This window comes from Prionailurus bengalensis, chromosome B2, assembly GCF_016509475.1.
Source record: "Prionailurus bengalensis isolate Pbe53 chromosome B2, Fcat_Pben_1.1_paternal_pri, whole genome shotgun sequence".
Lineage (NCBI taxonomy): Eukaryota > Metazoa > Chordata > Mammalia > Carnivora > Felidae > Prionailurus > Prionailurus bengalensis.
The window spans coordinates 100,237,272-100,253,413 of record NC_057349.1 but is presented as its reverse complement, the minus strand read 5'-3'; the positions used below and the strand labels follow the sequence as shown (position 1 = coordinate 100,253,413).

The 16,142-nt window shown below is 34.8% G+C and overlaps 1 protein-coding gene across 4 annotated transcripts in view; it reads left to right on the top strand.

Annotated features, from left to right (window-relative positions):
• REV3L (REV3 like, DNA directed polymerase zeta catalytic subunit) overlaps positions 1–16,142 on the top strand; it is a 183,563-nt gene that overhangs the window by 114,985 nt on the left and 52,436 nt on the right. For all 4 annotated transcript variants that reach the window (XR_006299027.1, XM_043592124.1, XM_043592125.1 and 1 more), the window contains exons 15-18: positions 1,568–1,647; positions 2,959–3,084; positions 8,394–8,586; positions 10,057–10,168. Coding sequence is in view for 3 of the 4 variants with exons in the window: in XM_043592124.1 (XP_043448059.1) it covers positions 1,568–1,647; positions 2,959–3,084; positions 8,394–8,586; positions 10,057–10,168 (511 nt within the window). In the remaining variant the exon portion in view is untranslated. The remainder of the gene's footprint in view (positions 1–1,567; positions 1,648–2,958; positions 3,085–8,393; positions 8,587–10,056; positions 10,169–16,142) is intronic.

Here is a 16,142-nt window from a genome sequence, read left to right as displayed (position 1 = left end):
ACTTATATATGCTTCCATCCTATCTTCTTACCTTCTGGGTGAAATATAGGAGGCCTCTCAGAAGTCTTCCTTTTTCTCAACTTGATTTTTCCCACTGGCTTTAATATATACCCAGGTCTTTCTCACCCTTTAAGATATAAGGAAAACCAAAAACCTTCCTTCACCTTAGATCTGTAGCTTCTACTCTTTTTCCTCTTCTTCAAAGCCAGATTTCTTAAAAGATTTCTGTAATTTGACAACTCCCATTTCTTTTACCTTCATTTCTCAGCCCATTCAACATTGCATTCAACCCCCATCATTCCACCAGTATTGCTCTTGTAAAGAATGTCAATAAGTTTCATGTAGCTAAAGCCAGTGTGTATTTTTTGTTCTTACTGTCACATGGCCTGTTAAACAGCCGTTGTCCTGTCAACCATTACCTTGGAGCCTCTTCTACCCTTCGCTTTTCTCCTACTCCTCTGTTTCTGCCTACTTGATTTCCTTTGAAGCTTTACTCTATGTTTTCTCCCTAAATGAGTGAATTCCTGCCCACAGGATTACTACAGATAACCCACAAGTTTAAATTTCCAGTTCAGAACTCTCTTAACCTCCAGAACACTATATCTAACTGTCTATTTGGGATTTCTACTTGAATGCTCAAAGGCACCCCAACCAAGGTCAATATTTTTAAAACTCAATTCATGATCTACAGCATATACTCACTACCAATTGTGTGTACTCATAAACACAAACATGCATGCCTACACATAGAAGCCCATATGGTCCTTTCTGGGTTTTCCTTCAATAAATAGTACCACCATCTCTTTGTCACTGAGTTATGCAAGTCAGAAGCATGGGGTTTATTTGTAACACCTGTCTGATTCACCTCACTGCCCATCCTGTGATTCCTAGTCCATTACTAATTTCTATCACTTTGTTCCTAAATTACCCAAATCTCTACTGTTGCCTCTGTCTCTACCACCACAACCTCAGGCCAAGCTATCATCATCTGTCACCTGGACATCTATCCTAGCCTTTTTATTCACCCATAGTAATTTCCACTTCTTTTGCTGGGTAATCGGGAAATCCTCACTCTGTTCCTAGGTAATTACTACTCTTTCTCCTGATTTTTAGCACAAAAAAGCCTTCCTAATCTCCCTGACCTGTAAAAATTCCCAATTATATTCCACTTTGTTATACTTACCCCAATTATAATTTTATTTTTCTGTATTGGATGAATATATGATTCTCTTTCTAGACCGTGTGAGAGAAGAAACTGTATCTTTTCTTCCTCTTCATATGTTCTCTACAAATAAGTAAATGAATTAAATGATTGCCTAGGATATGACTGAAGTAAAAGCTCAATAATTAAAATAGAAACATTTTTATTTAAAAATACAAAATTTTAAAGTTATTTTGCTGGAGATCAGAGATTTGAATTAGTTTTGTTTTTAAATTATGAAGTTTTAGGGAGGAATTAATAGGACAGTATTCATAGATGGTACTCAAGAGTTTGGAACAGCAATTTTTTTTTTTTTAAAGCAGGCAATTTTGATGTATATGTTAAATATGATCTTTTTTTCTACAGAACCAAAAACCCAGAAATTGAGTCATAAGAAAGGAAGTAATACTGACACTCTTAGAAGAGTACTCTTAACACAAGCAAAGGTAACTATGCTAAACATATTTAATGTTCAGTGGACGATCCATTCTTATCTTAGATTTCAGTTAGATAATTGATAAATTTGTGTCTCATTTTTTAAAATTTTATTATATTTTTACATCATTTTATTTACATATCTTTGAGACAACAAGAAATTGCCTAATTTTTTTTAGTTTATTTTTTGTTGTTGGGATCTAAAAGATTCTTATATGTAAATACAAATATTACAGAGAAAGTGAATATGATAGCCAAAATGTGGATTATGAGGATACAAATACATTAACTGATTACTGGCAAAATCAGAACAATCCAATGACAGCAGAGCTCAAGTAAGTGATTTTTGATCCCACCAAAAATATATCCTTTTTCTTGGTTTATTACTTTTTTCTCAAATATAACATTGACTTTTTTCAGTTCATTTTACTAAGTAGCAAAGGAAAGCAACATTGTTTACCACTGAAACTCTGAAAAATCATAAATATCTTTATTTAAATACTAAAAATATGGTAATACTTAGAAATATATGGCTATATAAAAAAAGTAAACATTAGACATGTATCCTTAAAAATAGATGACAGAAATCACTTCCATATTGGCTACATTTCATTAATATTAACCACATGAAATACATTTCAGTATTTCTATTTTAAGACTATAAATACGTTTTTAAAACTTTTATTTTTAAATACTATTGAATTACAAGCTATTTATGTCAAAAAATAAATGCAAATGTGTTGTGGACATAAATCAACACTTGGGGGAAATGGTTAATGGATTTGGAAATCAGAAAATATTTTAAAAAATAGATTCTATTTTTTCTAAAGCCTTCAAGATTATATATATTTTCATTCATCTTTCAGACACATGTTGTGTTTGGGTAAAATACAAACCCAGAATTTCAAATCTTGTATAAACTTTAGCCAAAATTAGTTGCAAATATATTGCCTGCTTGTTTGCCATACTTCCCAGAATTTGGTCAAGATCAATGTCCATGTGGTGTAAATGTCAACTCTCCAACAAGACTATTAGTTTCGTTATTTGGAGTTTGAAAACTCAAAGATCAACATATGGTTTGCTTACAGATTGTATCAGATATTTCTACATATATCCAGTTCTGCTATCTTGAATTCCTAGCATGAAAAGAATGTTAATAAAATACTTTGTTTCTTCTTGGGCCTAAAGAGGTGTTACTAGTTTATCATGTATTATTTTACCAAACACATAAAGCAGATTATCTAGGTAGAAATAATTGATTAAAAAAAAAAAGATTGCTCATTTATCTTTTTCTGGCTGTGTGTGTGTTTTTTCTTTGATAGAATCAATTTGCAGCAGTAAATACCCCAAAGAAAGAAACTTCTCAGATTGATGGACCATCTTTAAACAATTCTTATGGTTTCAAAGTCAGCGTACAAAACTTACAGGAGGCAAAAGCTTTACATGAGGTAAAACTGCAACAGTAAGGACACATCCACTGTTTAACTCTCATGTTTTATTTTATAGAACAAGTATGGGAATTTCTTACTGAGGGAGGAATACATTGAATTCTGTTCCTGTTAATCTTCATTTTGTTATTATTTATGTATCTATATAAAATAGATGAACTTTTAAAGTAGCCATCAGTTAGACTGCTTTGTGGTTTCACAATTTTCACAAATCTTATAGCTGAAATTCAGGTTATAGAAGCTAAAATTGGAAAAGCTTTTATAATTATTAGAAAATCTCTATATTATTCTGGGATTGTTATATTAGGATGTTATATCCTAAATGAGATATTTACTAGTATTTTCTGTTTGGTTGGTTCAGTGGATTAGTGCTTGCTAATTCATTTGCTACAATTCATTTGTTCACATAATCTCTATATAACCCAGTTCCCTTCACAGCACAGACCATATGCCAAAGAGTAGGAAGCTATTTTGTAAGAATGTAGGTTGGTCACAAGATGGAGTAGAGAATATGTGCAAATGGATCACTGTAAATTTATCTGTATTAAAGAAAACACAACTCAGAACACATATCTGACTGGCAGTAAAGTGGAAATTAGAGTATATTTTCATTGTTTATACCTGTGCTGGCCACCACTAGCAATGTGCCTATTGAGAATTTAAAATTTACCTTATCCATCTAGGAAGTGAATTCTATATTTTATTTAAATAATTTAGATTTAAAACTGATACTTGACTCGTTTACTAGAAAACTTTTAAGTATGTGTGGAACAACTTAGGTTTTTAAAACTACTTTTTCAACTGTAAATTTTATGATATCTAAATACAGGTCAAGTATTTATTTCCATGCAGAAATTTAGCACCCACATTGAAATGTGCTATGAATGTAAAATGCACACTGATTTTGAAGACTTTAAACAGGAAGAAAGGATGTAAAATATTCATTAGTAATTTTTATATTAATTACACATGTTGAAAGGATGATATTCTAGATGTATTGAATGAAAATATTTTTAAATTAACCTATTTTTACTTTTTAAAATGTAACTACTAGAAAATTTTAAATTATATGTGACTTTCATGTTACACTTTTTTTTTAAGTTTATCTATTTTGAAAGAGAGAGAGTGCACATGAGGGGGAGCAGGGGAGGGGCAGAGAGAGAGGGGAAGAGAGAATCCCAAGGAGACACAGGTCTGGATCTCACAAACCATGAGATCATGACCTGAGTTGAGACCAAGAGTCATATGCTTAATCAACTGAGCCACCCAGGCACCCCCATGATATTTCCATTGAACAGTTGTTTTAGGTCCTTGTCCTCTTTAGAGCACAGAATTCAATTTATTTTTTGTGTTTTTGTTCTCAAGTCAATTCTGTCTTAAACTGTTCTAAGGATGAGCATAAACTAAAAGAAATATTCAAATATTGTCCTCATTTTTATCCTAAATTTGAAATAAGATTTGTACTTTTTTTTTTTTTTTTCAACGTTTATTTATTTTTGGGACAGAGAGAGACAGAGCATGAACGGGGGAGGGTCAGAGAAAGAGGGAGACACAGAATCGGAAACAGGCTCCAGGCTCTGAGCCATCAGCCCAGAGCCTGACGCGGGGCTCGAACTCACGGACCGCGAGATCGTGACCTGGCTGAAGTCGGACGCTTAACCGACTGCGCCACCCAGGCGCCCCAAGATTTGTACTTTTCTAGAAGTAGATTAGAACATAGTCTAATTGCCTAATTGTTTGTACATTTTTCCATTCAACAGCATTTCATTTAGTTCCTGAATTTTACCTACTTGGCCCTGTACTATTCTCTGTAGCCAAGATAAACTAAGTAATAAACATAGGAATACATGTCTTAATGAAGAATACACCCAAAATTAGAAAAATAAAATACCATGATAAAAAAATCTTTTATTAATGCAAATTTAATAGACCTTAGCAAATACATGTTACATTTGATTATCCTTTATTTATTTGAAAAACTTAATCTTCTTCTTATGCTCTTTATTTTCTACATAACCTCATCTCAGAATTATGGGCCCTCTTGAAGTTAAAATCACTTGGGAGGACTGGCAGGTTGCTCACACCTTCTTCCCTAAGAAGGCCTCAAGGCATACTACAAACAGCCACCTGGTGGTCAAATAGGGAATGAACCATAAAAAATCTGCACTGTGTATGCTGTCCTTTTTCTAGGAAATTGTGCCCTCAGCACTTATTCTTCTGTGTCCCATTATGCTACACTAACTTCTCTCTCTTCTGCATATAAATACTCAGGGTAGAAGAGAAGGGGTATAATCCTCATCCACCTTTGTCCCCTACCTCTTTCTTAGTCATACTCAGTAAATCTCTCCCCCATCTCTTCATTTCATATATTTGCTTATAAAGAAAATGCCCCTAAGATCAGTGCATTTTATATCAAAGAGTAGAAAGGGCAAAATTTTATTTATTTTTTATTTTTTTATTTAAAAAAAAAATTTTTTTTTTAACGTTTATTTATTTTTGAGACAGAGAGAGACAGAGCATGAACGGGGGAGGGTCAGAGAGAGGGAGACACAGAATCGGAAACAGGGTCCAGGCTCTGAGCTGTCAGCCCAGAGCCGGACGCGGGGCTCGAACTCACGGACCGCGAGATCGTGACCTGAGCTGAAGTCGGACGCTTAACCGACTGAGCCACCCAGGCGCCCCGAAAGGGCAAAATTTTAATGTGAAGTTTGACCTACTAAATAAATAAACCTCCACAAATCTTTTGACCTGAAATTGTCTTCAGTCTTCTCCATAGTCTTTGCACATGTTCATCCTTTTCTAACTAAACCAGTTTTTTGGTTTTGTTTTGTTTGAGTTAGGGAAAGGTTTTCCAGTTACATTTTTTTACTTACTAAATTAATACGTGCTTTGTGTTAAAAATATATGCTCTTTAGGTTTATATATATATTTAAAAGTAGAAGTTCTTTCCATTAGCTCCCCATTTTATTGGTTAGATTTTTTTTAAGTAAAAAAAATTTTTTTTTGACATTTATTTATTTCTGAGAGACAAAGAGAGACAGAGCATGAGCAGAGGAGGGGCAGAGAGAGAGGGAGACACAGAATCCAAAGCAGGCTCCAGGCTCTGAGCTGTCAGCACAGAGCCCGATGGGAGCTCGAACTCACAAATTGCAAGATCATGACCTAGGCGGACATCAGACACTTAACCAACTGAGCCACCCAGGCGCCCCTTAAATAATTTTTTTTTAAGTTTATTTTTATTTATTTTGAGAGAGCAAGTGGGGGAGGGACAAAGAGAGAGGGAGAGAGAGGATCCAAGCAGACTCCAAGCTGTCAGTGCAGAGCGCAACACAGGGCACGACACAGGTTCAAGCCCTGTGTTGGGCTCTGCGCTGACAGCTCGGAGTCTGCTTGGAATTCTCTCTATCCCTGTCTCTCAAAAATAAACTTAGAGAAACAGCAATGTATAAGGAAAGTGGTAGATTTGTGGATATTTGTTTTATTATTCTTTATGCTTTCTATCTGCATAGTTAATGTTCTTTATAGTTTAAAAAGTACTTAACTACAAATTTACTAACGAATACACACAACATTACATGTATATGGTAAAAAAAATTCAATCAGGACCAAAAGATTTACAATGAAAATTAAGCTTCCCTCCTACCTCAGACTAAGTAGCCCTCCTACCTCAGACTAAGTAGTCTCCTTCCCCAAAGGCAGTAGAAGTAGTTCTGTGTTGTTATGTCTCTTTGCAGAAATTTCCTATGCATGTGCTTTAACATTTTTTACATACATATACACATACTACACTCACTGGTTCCACTTTTCAATGTATTATGGTGATCTTTTTGTACTAAAACATCCAGATCTGGCTAATTCTTTTGAAAATTTTAAAGGTTAAAGAGTATTCCATTGTATGTAGCCTTCATGGAATGTCACATAATTTATGTAACCAGTCCTCAACTGATAGATATTTATGTTTTTAGTCTTTTATGACTTATGAAAGATTAGAAATATCATAATTTTTAATGCACATCCTCATACATAAATTTTGGCTACATGTATGATTATATCTGCAGGATATATTCTCAGGAATAAAATTGCTAGATCAAAGGGTACGTCTATTTTTAATTTTGATAGATAACTTCTAAATTGTCCTCCAGAGAAGTTTACTAAATTCTACTCACATCACTAGTGAGAGCCTTATATTGATTACATTTCTTCAACAGCTGGCATGCAAAATAAATACAAAATACAAATCGTTCATTAAATCTATATGACTTCAATAATTACCAATATTGTAACAGTAGTCTACTGTTTTTCTATTGCCAGGTATTACTGGTACAGTGATGGTTATAATTCCAGCTGTAATCATGAATCTAACTTAAGTTGTTTTTTTTTACCCAGAATTTCTACTCAATTACAGTTAAATCCTTTTTTTATCAACATAGGAAAGTAGGTATAAAAAGCAAAATACTACCTTTTTTTGCATTTTTGCCAAAGAGAAAGTGTGTATGGGCAGAAATCTAGCTATTGTTGTAGTTGATGCCATAATATTCTTATGATATTTTTTAAAGAAAAACTATTATAAAAAAAACTTGCGGGGCGCCTGGGTGGCGCAGTCGGTTAAGCGTCCGACTTCAGCCAGGTCACGATCTCCCAGTCTGTGAGTTCGAGCCCCGCGTCAGGCTCTGGGCTGATGGCTCAGAGCCTGGAGCCTGTTTCCGATTCTGTGTCTCCCTCTCTCTCTGCCCCTCCCCCGTTCATGCTCTGTCTCTCTCTATCCCAAAAATAAATAAACGTTGAAAAAAAATTCAAAAAAAAAAAACAAAAAACAAAAAACAAAAAAAAAAAAAAACTTGCCCAGTACATACAGAAGTAAATTGAAGTAGTAGAGAATTAATAGGAGCTTCAAACTAAAATACATCTCTCTTTTTAAACTATAGGTGAAACCATAGTTAACTGGGTAGAAAGTAAAAAGTAGCAGACTTTGATTCAAATAAACAACCACTTGGACTAGTCATTCTCTTTCTCAAACAGGAATGAAAAAATTGAGAGGCACTTGCATGTATTTTAAAGAAATAGTTTTAAGTATGTATTGTCACTGAGAAATTATAGCATAAGCAGTTTTTCTAGAATAAAAACATGAATTAATTTAATCTAATCTTAGTGAAAATCCTTAATCCGTGGAGTATTAAACTGTGGCTGTGTCCTTTATGGGTTTTTTTTTTTTCAATTTTACACATATTTCCTGGGAATCTTTGTGAAACATTTCTTTCAGCATGTCCCAAAAAATAATCTAAAATCCTAATTTTTATTTCCTTTTATAGATACAAAATCTTACCCTAATCAGTGTGGAGTTACATGCTCGAACTAGACGAGACTTAGAACCAGATCCTGAATTTGACCCAATCTGTGCTCTGTTTTACTGCATTTCATCTGACACTCCACTACCAGATACAGACAAAACAGAACTCACAGGTGTAATAGTGATTGATAAAGACAAGCCTGTCTCCAGCCAAGGTATTTATTCATTTTTATTAATTTTGTACCTACCCACCCTAGGATGAACCTTTTAATGGGGCAATTTCTGTGCTGGAGATCTAAGCCAAGCAAGTATAAGGAACTCCTTTTATATTGTTCTAAGTATTGTTTTAGAGTATATTAATTGCTAATACTGAATTAAAATGATAATCTGTAGGTTGGGTGAACAGTCTTCCTTATGTATGCATTGCTGGTATTTTGCTGCTAATATAGAGTTTCTCTTTGCTTTTAAGAAGTTATTAGTGTCAATTAATGGATTAAAAGAGACTTTTAAGATGTATTCCAATTTTGTTCGTATGTATGTTTTTGGCTTAGATGTTCTTCATATAGTATACCATATAAAGGCATTTTATAAAATATCAAGTGTCCTTCTGCAGTTTTGAATAATAATACATGAATTCAGTCAGCTGAGAAGGAAGTCTTAGCACTGAACAAAACCATGTAGGAATTTACAGTTTAATCAATGGTGTGCTTGAGCTGACTTGTACCAGCTCACAATCCAGTTACTAAATTTTTATGAATTCTTTGAACTAGTTGGTGTCACATTGGTAGTTTGAGATCAGCATGGAGAGGAGTCTTTTATGGAAAAAGGCAAGCACTACAAAGCAGGTCTTTTTTTTTTTTTTTTTTTTTTTCCTTAGGAGGTAGTTATAAACAGTTACCAGCATACCATTGATTAAAATATTCTCTACTAGGGGCACCTGGGTGGCTCAATGGGTTAGGCATCTGACTTTGGCTCAGGCAATGATCATGTTGTTCATGAATTTGAGCCCCCCATTGGGCTCTACTGTAAGCACAGAGTTCAAATCAGATCCTCTGCCCCCCTCTCCCTCTGCTCTTCCTCCACTTGCATGCGTGTGTGCACACACTCTCTCTCTCAAAAGTAAACATTTAAAAAAGTAAATAAAATATTCTCTACTAAACAAAGCTCTTCCTATGGGAAGAGTAAAGACAGGAGCAAAGTAATGAAATTTTTTGAGGTGACACATTATTACTTGAGGAATTTGGTGACTGTAGACTTTTCAGGAAAATAACGGAATGAAATTTGAATTTTCAGTTGCATATTAAACTAGGAAAACTTTAGGAAAGTTTTTAAGAAATAGACTTAAATTATGTATTTACTTTGGGGAATGCTCTTTTTTTTTTTTTTAATGTTTATTTTGAGGGAGACTCCATGTGGGAAGGGGCAGAGAGAGAGAGGGAAAGAGAGAATTCCAAACAGGCTCCACACTGTCAGCACAGAGCCCAAGGAAGGGCTGTAGCTCATGAACCATGAGATCATGACCTGAGCCGAAGTCAAGAGTTGGACACTTAACCAACTGAACCATTCAGGCACCCCTGGGGAATGCTCTCTTAATTTAAAGTATTTCAGTAGCATAATTTCACTCAAAATTTAGGGTTTATATTATTTACACAATGTGTGTAATAAACATTTTGCTTATTTTTTAGATATCAGGTATCAGACCCCATTACTGATTAGATCTGGAATTACAGGACTAGAAGTTACCTATGCACCTGATGAGAAGGCACTTTTTCAAGAAATTGCAAATATAATAAAAAGGTATTGTTTTGTATTTTCTGATTTTTCCAGCTTTTGTTCAGAGGGTCCTTTCTTGCTCTTGATTAATAACATGGGCAAAGGTAGGAAAGAAGAAGAGAATTTCTTCCTGTGGCCCTTAAAAGTAAAATTATCCTTGGAAAAATTTTGCCCTTACCTCTCATCACCATCCATCACCATTTTCAGCAGACTAGGGACGGCAAAACAATATTCGGTTCTCAAGATGGAAGAAGAAATATTGGTTTAGCAACTCTGGCTTTCCCAGTTGGATTTTAGTGTGATTTTTCTATGGTAGTGAAATAATGGGGAACTGTACTAAACTTAAATTGTATTATTCATTAAATAGGCTTCTACCTTGGAAGTCAGCCACATTTCAATACATTTTTTTTTATGTTTTCTGAGTTCTAAACCAATGTTTTCAAAAAGTGTTAGTATGCAATCTATTCGTAAATCTAGGATTATGTGGTCCATACTCTTTTGTAATACATAGTTCCTTAAAAATCTCTTTTGATCATTTGATGGTTGGCCTGGATGATTGATAGTAGAATCTTGTCAAAATTTATGAAAAGGATTTTTTAAAACAGAAGTATTTTAATTTAAAAATAATTAAGTGAATCTTTTGCATTTTCTAAAGACTATAACTTTTGGTAACTATGGACCCTTCTGTTAAATGCTTCACTTTTCCAGGCACTTAAAATTTCTTCCTATTGCTAGGCTTAGCTTTTTAAATACCTAAAGCAGGCTGGAAAATAGCCTTTGTATCTTTATGTCTGGATAAAAGCTCTCCTTGAGCGTGTCGTTACACTCACCCCTTTCTGTTTTGCTTTCTGTGGTTTGCTTTCTGTAGTTGAACTCTTTCCTGTAGAACTGAGACAGTATTCTGCATGAAAGATCAAGATGATATCCTACAGACTGAATATCTGATTCAGTCCCACCCAGATGCGTTAGCATAAACCATTTTGAAATTTAGAAAACCAGAACATGTTTTCAACAAAACAAAATTAAATTAAATGTCAGGACGTCAAAAATAATGCACTGCTTACCCACCACTCTAGGGAGGAAACAAGAGAAAAGTATTTTTACTCTTTATAGTACTGGTGACTGGATGGATTCCCATCCATTTGAGTCTTGCCATTGTCATTCCTACCTTTTATCTTCTCACAGAGGTTGTCATCAACATGTCAGATGCTTCAGTGCCCACACTTTTATTTCTGCAAGCAGCTTAGCAAAAAGAACATGCAGAGTTTTAGTCAATACCATTTTGTGTGCCAGCACATGTTCAATAATGTCCCTGGGCTTTGTATGCTTGTGTACTCCTTGTTAGATATATTCCCAACAACAGGCTTATCTGCCAACATTGAGAATTTTAGCAATCATTTGCAAGTGTAGTAACTTTCTTCATGTCCATAACATGAATTATATTAGTCATTAAGAAAAATATAGTAAACAAAATAAAACTAATTTCTGGTTCTTACACTAGAAGATCATATGATTACTAAGTGCCTAAATAGCAACATTTCAGTTCTGTAATGTCCTTTATAATTATTCTAAACAGGCCCCTAAAAGATTATTTTATTCCTTCAGCACTCAACACAGGCTTTGTTAACAACATAGATTTTGGTTTGGGTTTTTTTTTTTTTTTTTTTTTTTTTTTGAAAATTAACAAATACATTTATTTATTTTTTTTTTACTTTTTTTCAATATATGAAATTTATTGTCAAATTGGTTTCCATACAACACCCAGTGCTCATCCCAAAAGGTGCCCTCCTCAATACCCATCACCCACCCTTCTCTCCCTCCCACCCCCCATCAACCCTCAGTTTGTTCTCAGTTTTTAAGAGTCTCTTATGCTTTGGCTCTCTCCCACTCCAACCTCTTTTTTTTTTTTTTCTTCCCCTCCCCCTGGATTTCTGTTAAGTTTCTCAGGATCCACGTAAGAGTGAAAACATATGGTATCTGTCTTTCTAAGTATGGCTTATTTCACTTAGCATCACACTCTCCAGTTCCATCCATGTTGCTACAAAGGGCCATATTTCATTCTTTCTCATTGCCATGTAGTACTCCATTGTGTATATAAACAACAATTTCTTTATTCATCAGTTGATGGACATTTAGGCTCTTTCCATAATTTGGCTATTAACAACATAGATTTTGAAGTCAGCCAGCTCTGTTTTGTTTTTTTTTTTTAAGAATATGGCTGTTTTATATGCTTCTGCATCTATATTTTAAACTTATATATCTTAATGGAAGATGTTACTGGAAGAACAGGGTTTTTTTTAAGTTTTTATTTTAATTTCCAGTTCGTTAATATATGGTGTAATATTAGTTTCAGGTGTACAATATAGTGATTCCATAGTTCAGTACATCATCCCTTGCTCATCACAGCAAGTGCGTTCTTTAGTCTCCATCACTTATTTCCCCCATTGCCCCACCACCTTCCTTCCACTAATCATCAGTTCTCTATAGCTAAGAGTCCATTTCTTGGTTTGTCTCTTTTCCCCCCCTTTTTTCATTTGCTTTTGTTTCTTAAAGTCCACATGTGAGTGAAATCATGTAGTGTTTGTCTTTCTCTGACTGACTTATTTTGCTTAGCATAATACTCTGTAGCTCCAAGTCATTGGCATATGTTTTTTTGTCTTGAGCAAGTTACTTATCTCTCTAAGCTTTAGTTTCCTCACCTGTAAAATGGGTAATAGATATGAAAATTAAATGAGATAATGCACATAAAACTCTTAGCCTGGTCAGTACATAAATGTTAACTCTGAGTGTAAGGTATAGTAGTAGGTGCTAAATATAAAATTGAATAAAATATAGAGGCACACTTTAAGAGTTTTATTGTTGGGGCGCCTGGGTGGCTCAGTCGGTTGAGTGTCCGACTTCAGCCAGGTCACGATCTCGCGGTCTGTGAGTTCGAGCCCCGCGTCAGGCTCTGGGCTGATGGCTCAGAGCCTGGAGCCTGCTTCCGATTCTGTGTCTCCCTCTCTCTCTGCCCCTCCCCCGTTCATACTCTGTCTCTCTCTGTCTCAAAAATAAATAAATGTTAAAAAAAAAATTTAAAAAAAAAAAAAAAGAGTTTTATTGTTTGTATTTTTCCATTCTTAATATTATATGTCCTCAAATGGCAAACATAAAAAGTAGTATGAAATTATATTAGACAAGTAAAACCAAATCCATTGTGTTGTCACAATCATTTTTTTCCTCTGTATTTCCTTGAACTTATTAATAATTTTCCATTTTTCCCAGCCTTCCTAACTTGGATATAAGCTTTGACTTCTTCCTTTTTCTCTTTCCTGCATGCATATATTACATTTATCTAACCTCAGAATTATGTTTCAAGATTATTCCTTTCCCCCACCCCACCCTGCCATTGCCACTGCCTAGTTAGAACCCCCTCATCTCTCTTCTGTACAGATGTTAATGGGTTATTTAAAATTCTAGTTGCGGGGGCGCCTGGGTGGCGCAGTCGGTTAAGCTTCCGACTTCAGCCAGGTCACGATCTCGCGGTCCGGGAGTTCGAGCCCCGCATCAGGCTCTGGGCTGATGGCTCGGAGCCTGGAGCCTGTTTCCGATTCTGTCTCCCTCTCTCTCTGCCCCTCCCCCGTTCATGCTCTGTCTTTCTCTGTCCCCAAAATAAATAAATGTTTTAAAAAAATAAAAAAATAAAAATAAAATAAAATAAAATTCTAGTTGCAGAAACAGCTTTTTTTTTTGTTTTTTTTTGTTTTTTTTTTGTTTTGCCTAAGCAAGTAAATCATTTTCATATTTCTGCTGCTTCTGTTTTCTCCAGTTTTATTTTTTCCTTCACCACTAATCCCATCTACCCAACCTTGTTCTTTCCATAGCTTTTAGAAACCAGGTACAGTTGATAAAAGTCACCAAAATTGAAGAACAAGTCACAAAGATTTTGTTATTGTCACCAAATGTTTTCACAGAAGAAATGAAATTCTTGTGGTTTTGAACTTGAGTTGAGACCTGTCTTATCAGCCTTAAGAGTCTCTTTAGATGAAATGGCCTCTAGGTCAAAAAATAAATATACATAATAGATCTGGAAAATATTGAAAGGACTAAAATCTAATCAGTTAAGAGAAGCTGAGTGTTTTCTGTTTTTTTTTTTTTTCAGCAGTCATCTCTGAGCAGTAGCAGTTTATAAAATAGACAACTTTTTAAAATATACATATTTTTTCAAAACATCAGAAAATAAGTGTACTTAACCAACTCTATTAGGTGCTGCAACATAGCAGATAGCTAACTGGAATAATAATCCTTGCAGTAATAAGATATTTTATGAATCTGGGAAATTCAGATAAAGAAGTCAGAACTGCCTTTATAGAAGAAGAAGGGCTCTGTAACCATCTGGCATCATCTTCATGTACCTGTGCTTAGAAATATATGTAGTAGGCATTCCAGCAATCTTCCACATTCTTAAGATCAAGGCCAACTGTGGCCACATTGTAATGCCTGTTCTGGTTGTTCTTGGTATTGAGGCAGTCAACTGCATGGGTTCTGGTATATGTGTATGGGAATCCTTCAAATCCCTGATAATCCTTAGAGCCACTTGATACGGTATTTCTGCCCCAATTTCTCAAATTTAGATGGTGCATAGTTTTCAGGAAGATGCACTTGTCTGTCAGATAACTGCCCTGAAGAGAGTTTAACTTAATTGAAGAATTGATGAAATTGCTATCAACAAAGATATGTTAACCTATTAGATGTTATGTTAGAAGACTAATGAGCAGGAAGAGTGTTGAGAGACTTCTGTTTTCTTGGGTGCCTAGGATCTTTCTGGACTTTTTGTTTAAGAATTAGTCTACCTTTTTAGCCTTTAATCTCTGAGATTAAATATTTGCCTCATTGTTGCTTATTGCCTTATTTTCCTTTGCTTCCCTGTACTCATGTCTTACCCCTACCCTTTGTTCCAGAATTGCCAGCCATGAGGCACTTTCTTCCAAGAAAACACTTTTTTGTAGGTTGGTGAAAAGGTCCATTTGGCTGTTCTGTTAAATTGATCAAGTGGTTTTCTCAGAAATTTCAACCCTATTTGTATGGAGAAAAACACATGGATAATATATACATTATCTTTTTCTCCTGACAAGTTTGAGAGCTATTCTGTAAGTCCATGGTATAATAGCAGGTCACAAGCAGATTACCAGATATTGAAATTTATGTTATAGAATGTATTTTGATAGGGCCTTTAAGGGATGGAGAGAATAAAAAGAATGATGTTGCAAATGTTTGAACCTAATTCTTTTGACATCAGCCATTTAAATATACTCCAGGATTAAAAATGAGACATTTTTGTGACATTCTTATATTCGTTGACTAAGTGAAAACTAAAGCCATTCAACCCCATCATTTTAAGAAAGCAGTTATGGAAGTATGGTAAACTATTAGCAAACCAGTTCTAAAAATAGATCTCATGATCTGCTTATGATTCATTGTTATACCAGAGACTTCCAGAGTAGCCATTTATAGCTTGCATCAGTAAATTAGTAGGATCCTACTACTAGGATACTTTGAGTGATACTTCAGGTGTTAAATAATACCATATGGACAGGCTGCACATTCCCCAATTCAGAGTGACTATAACCAATGAGGTAAAACCCAAATTTATAGGTTTTTATGATTTTTCACTCTGCTTTTTGGCTTTTATCAATAAGAAAATAATCAGTAATTTAGAGCTTCTAATTGGGAGCATAATCATAGCTTTTGCTCTCAAAGTTTTTGTTCTCATACAGTTTTTCCATTGAAGTAAATCTTCAAGTTTATTTTTCCTTGCACTGTAACCAAACATTTTCCTGTGGTGGTCACTATGAAAGTCCTAAGAGGAGCCACAAAGAGGCTCTTTCTGAGTTGGATGCACATTATCAGTGCAGTTTTACCAGTGCAACTGTGTGACTGCTGAGCACCTTTTTTCCCTAGTTTCTGTTGCTTAGCTTCCCCACATTAATCTCACCCCTGTTAATATTTCATTCTTCCA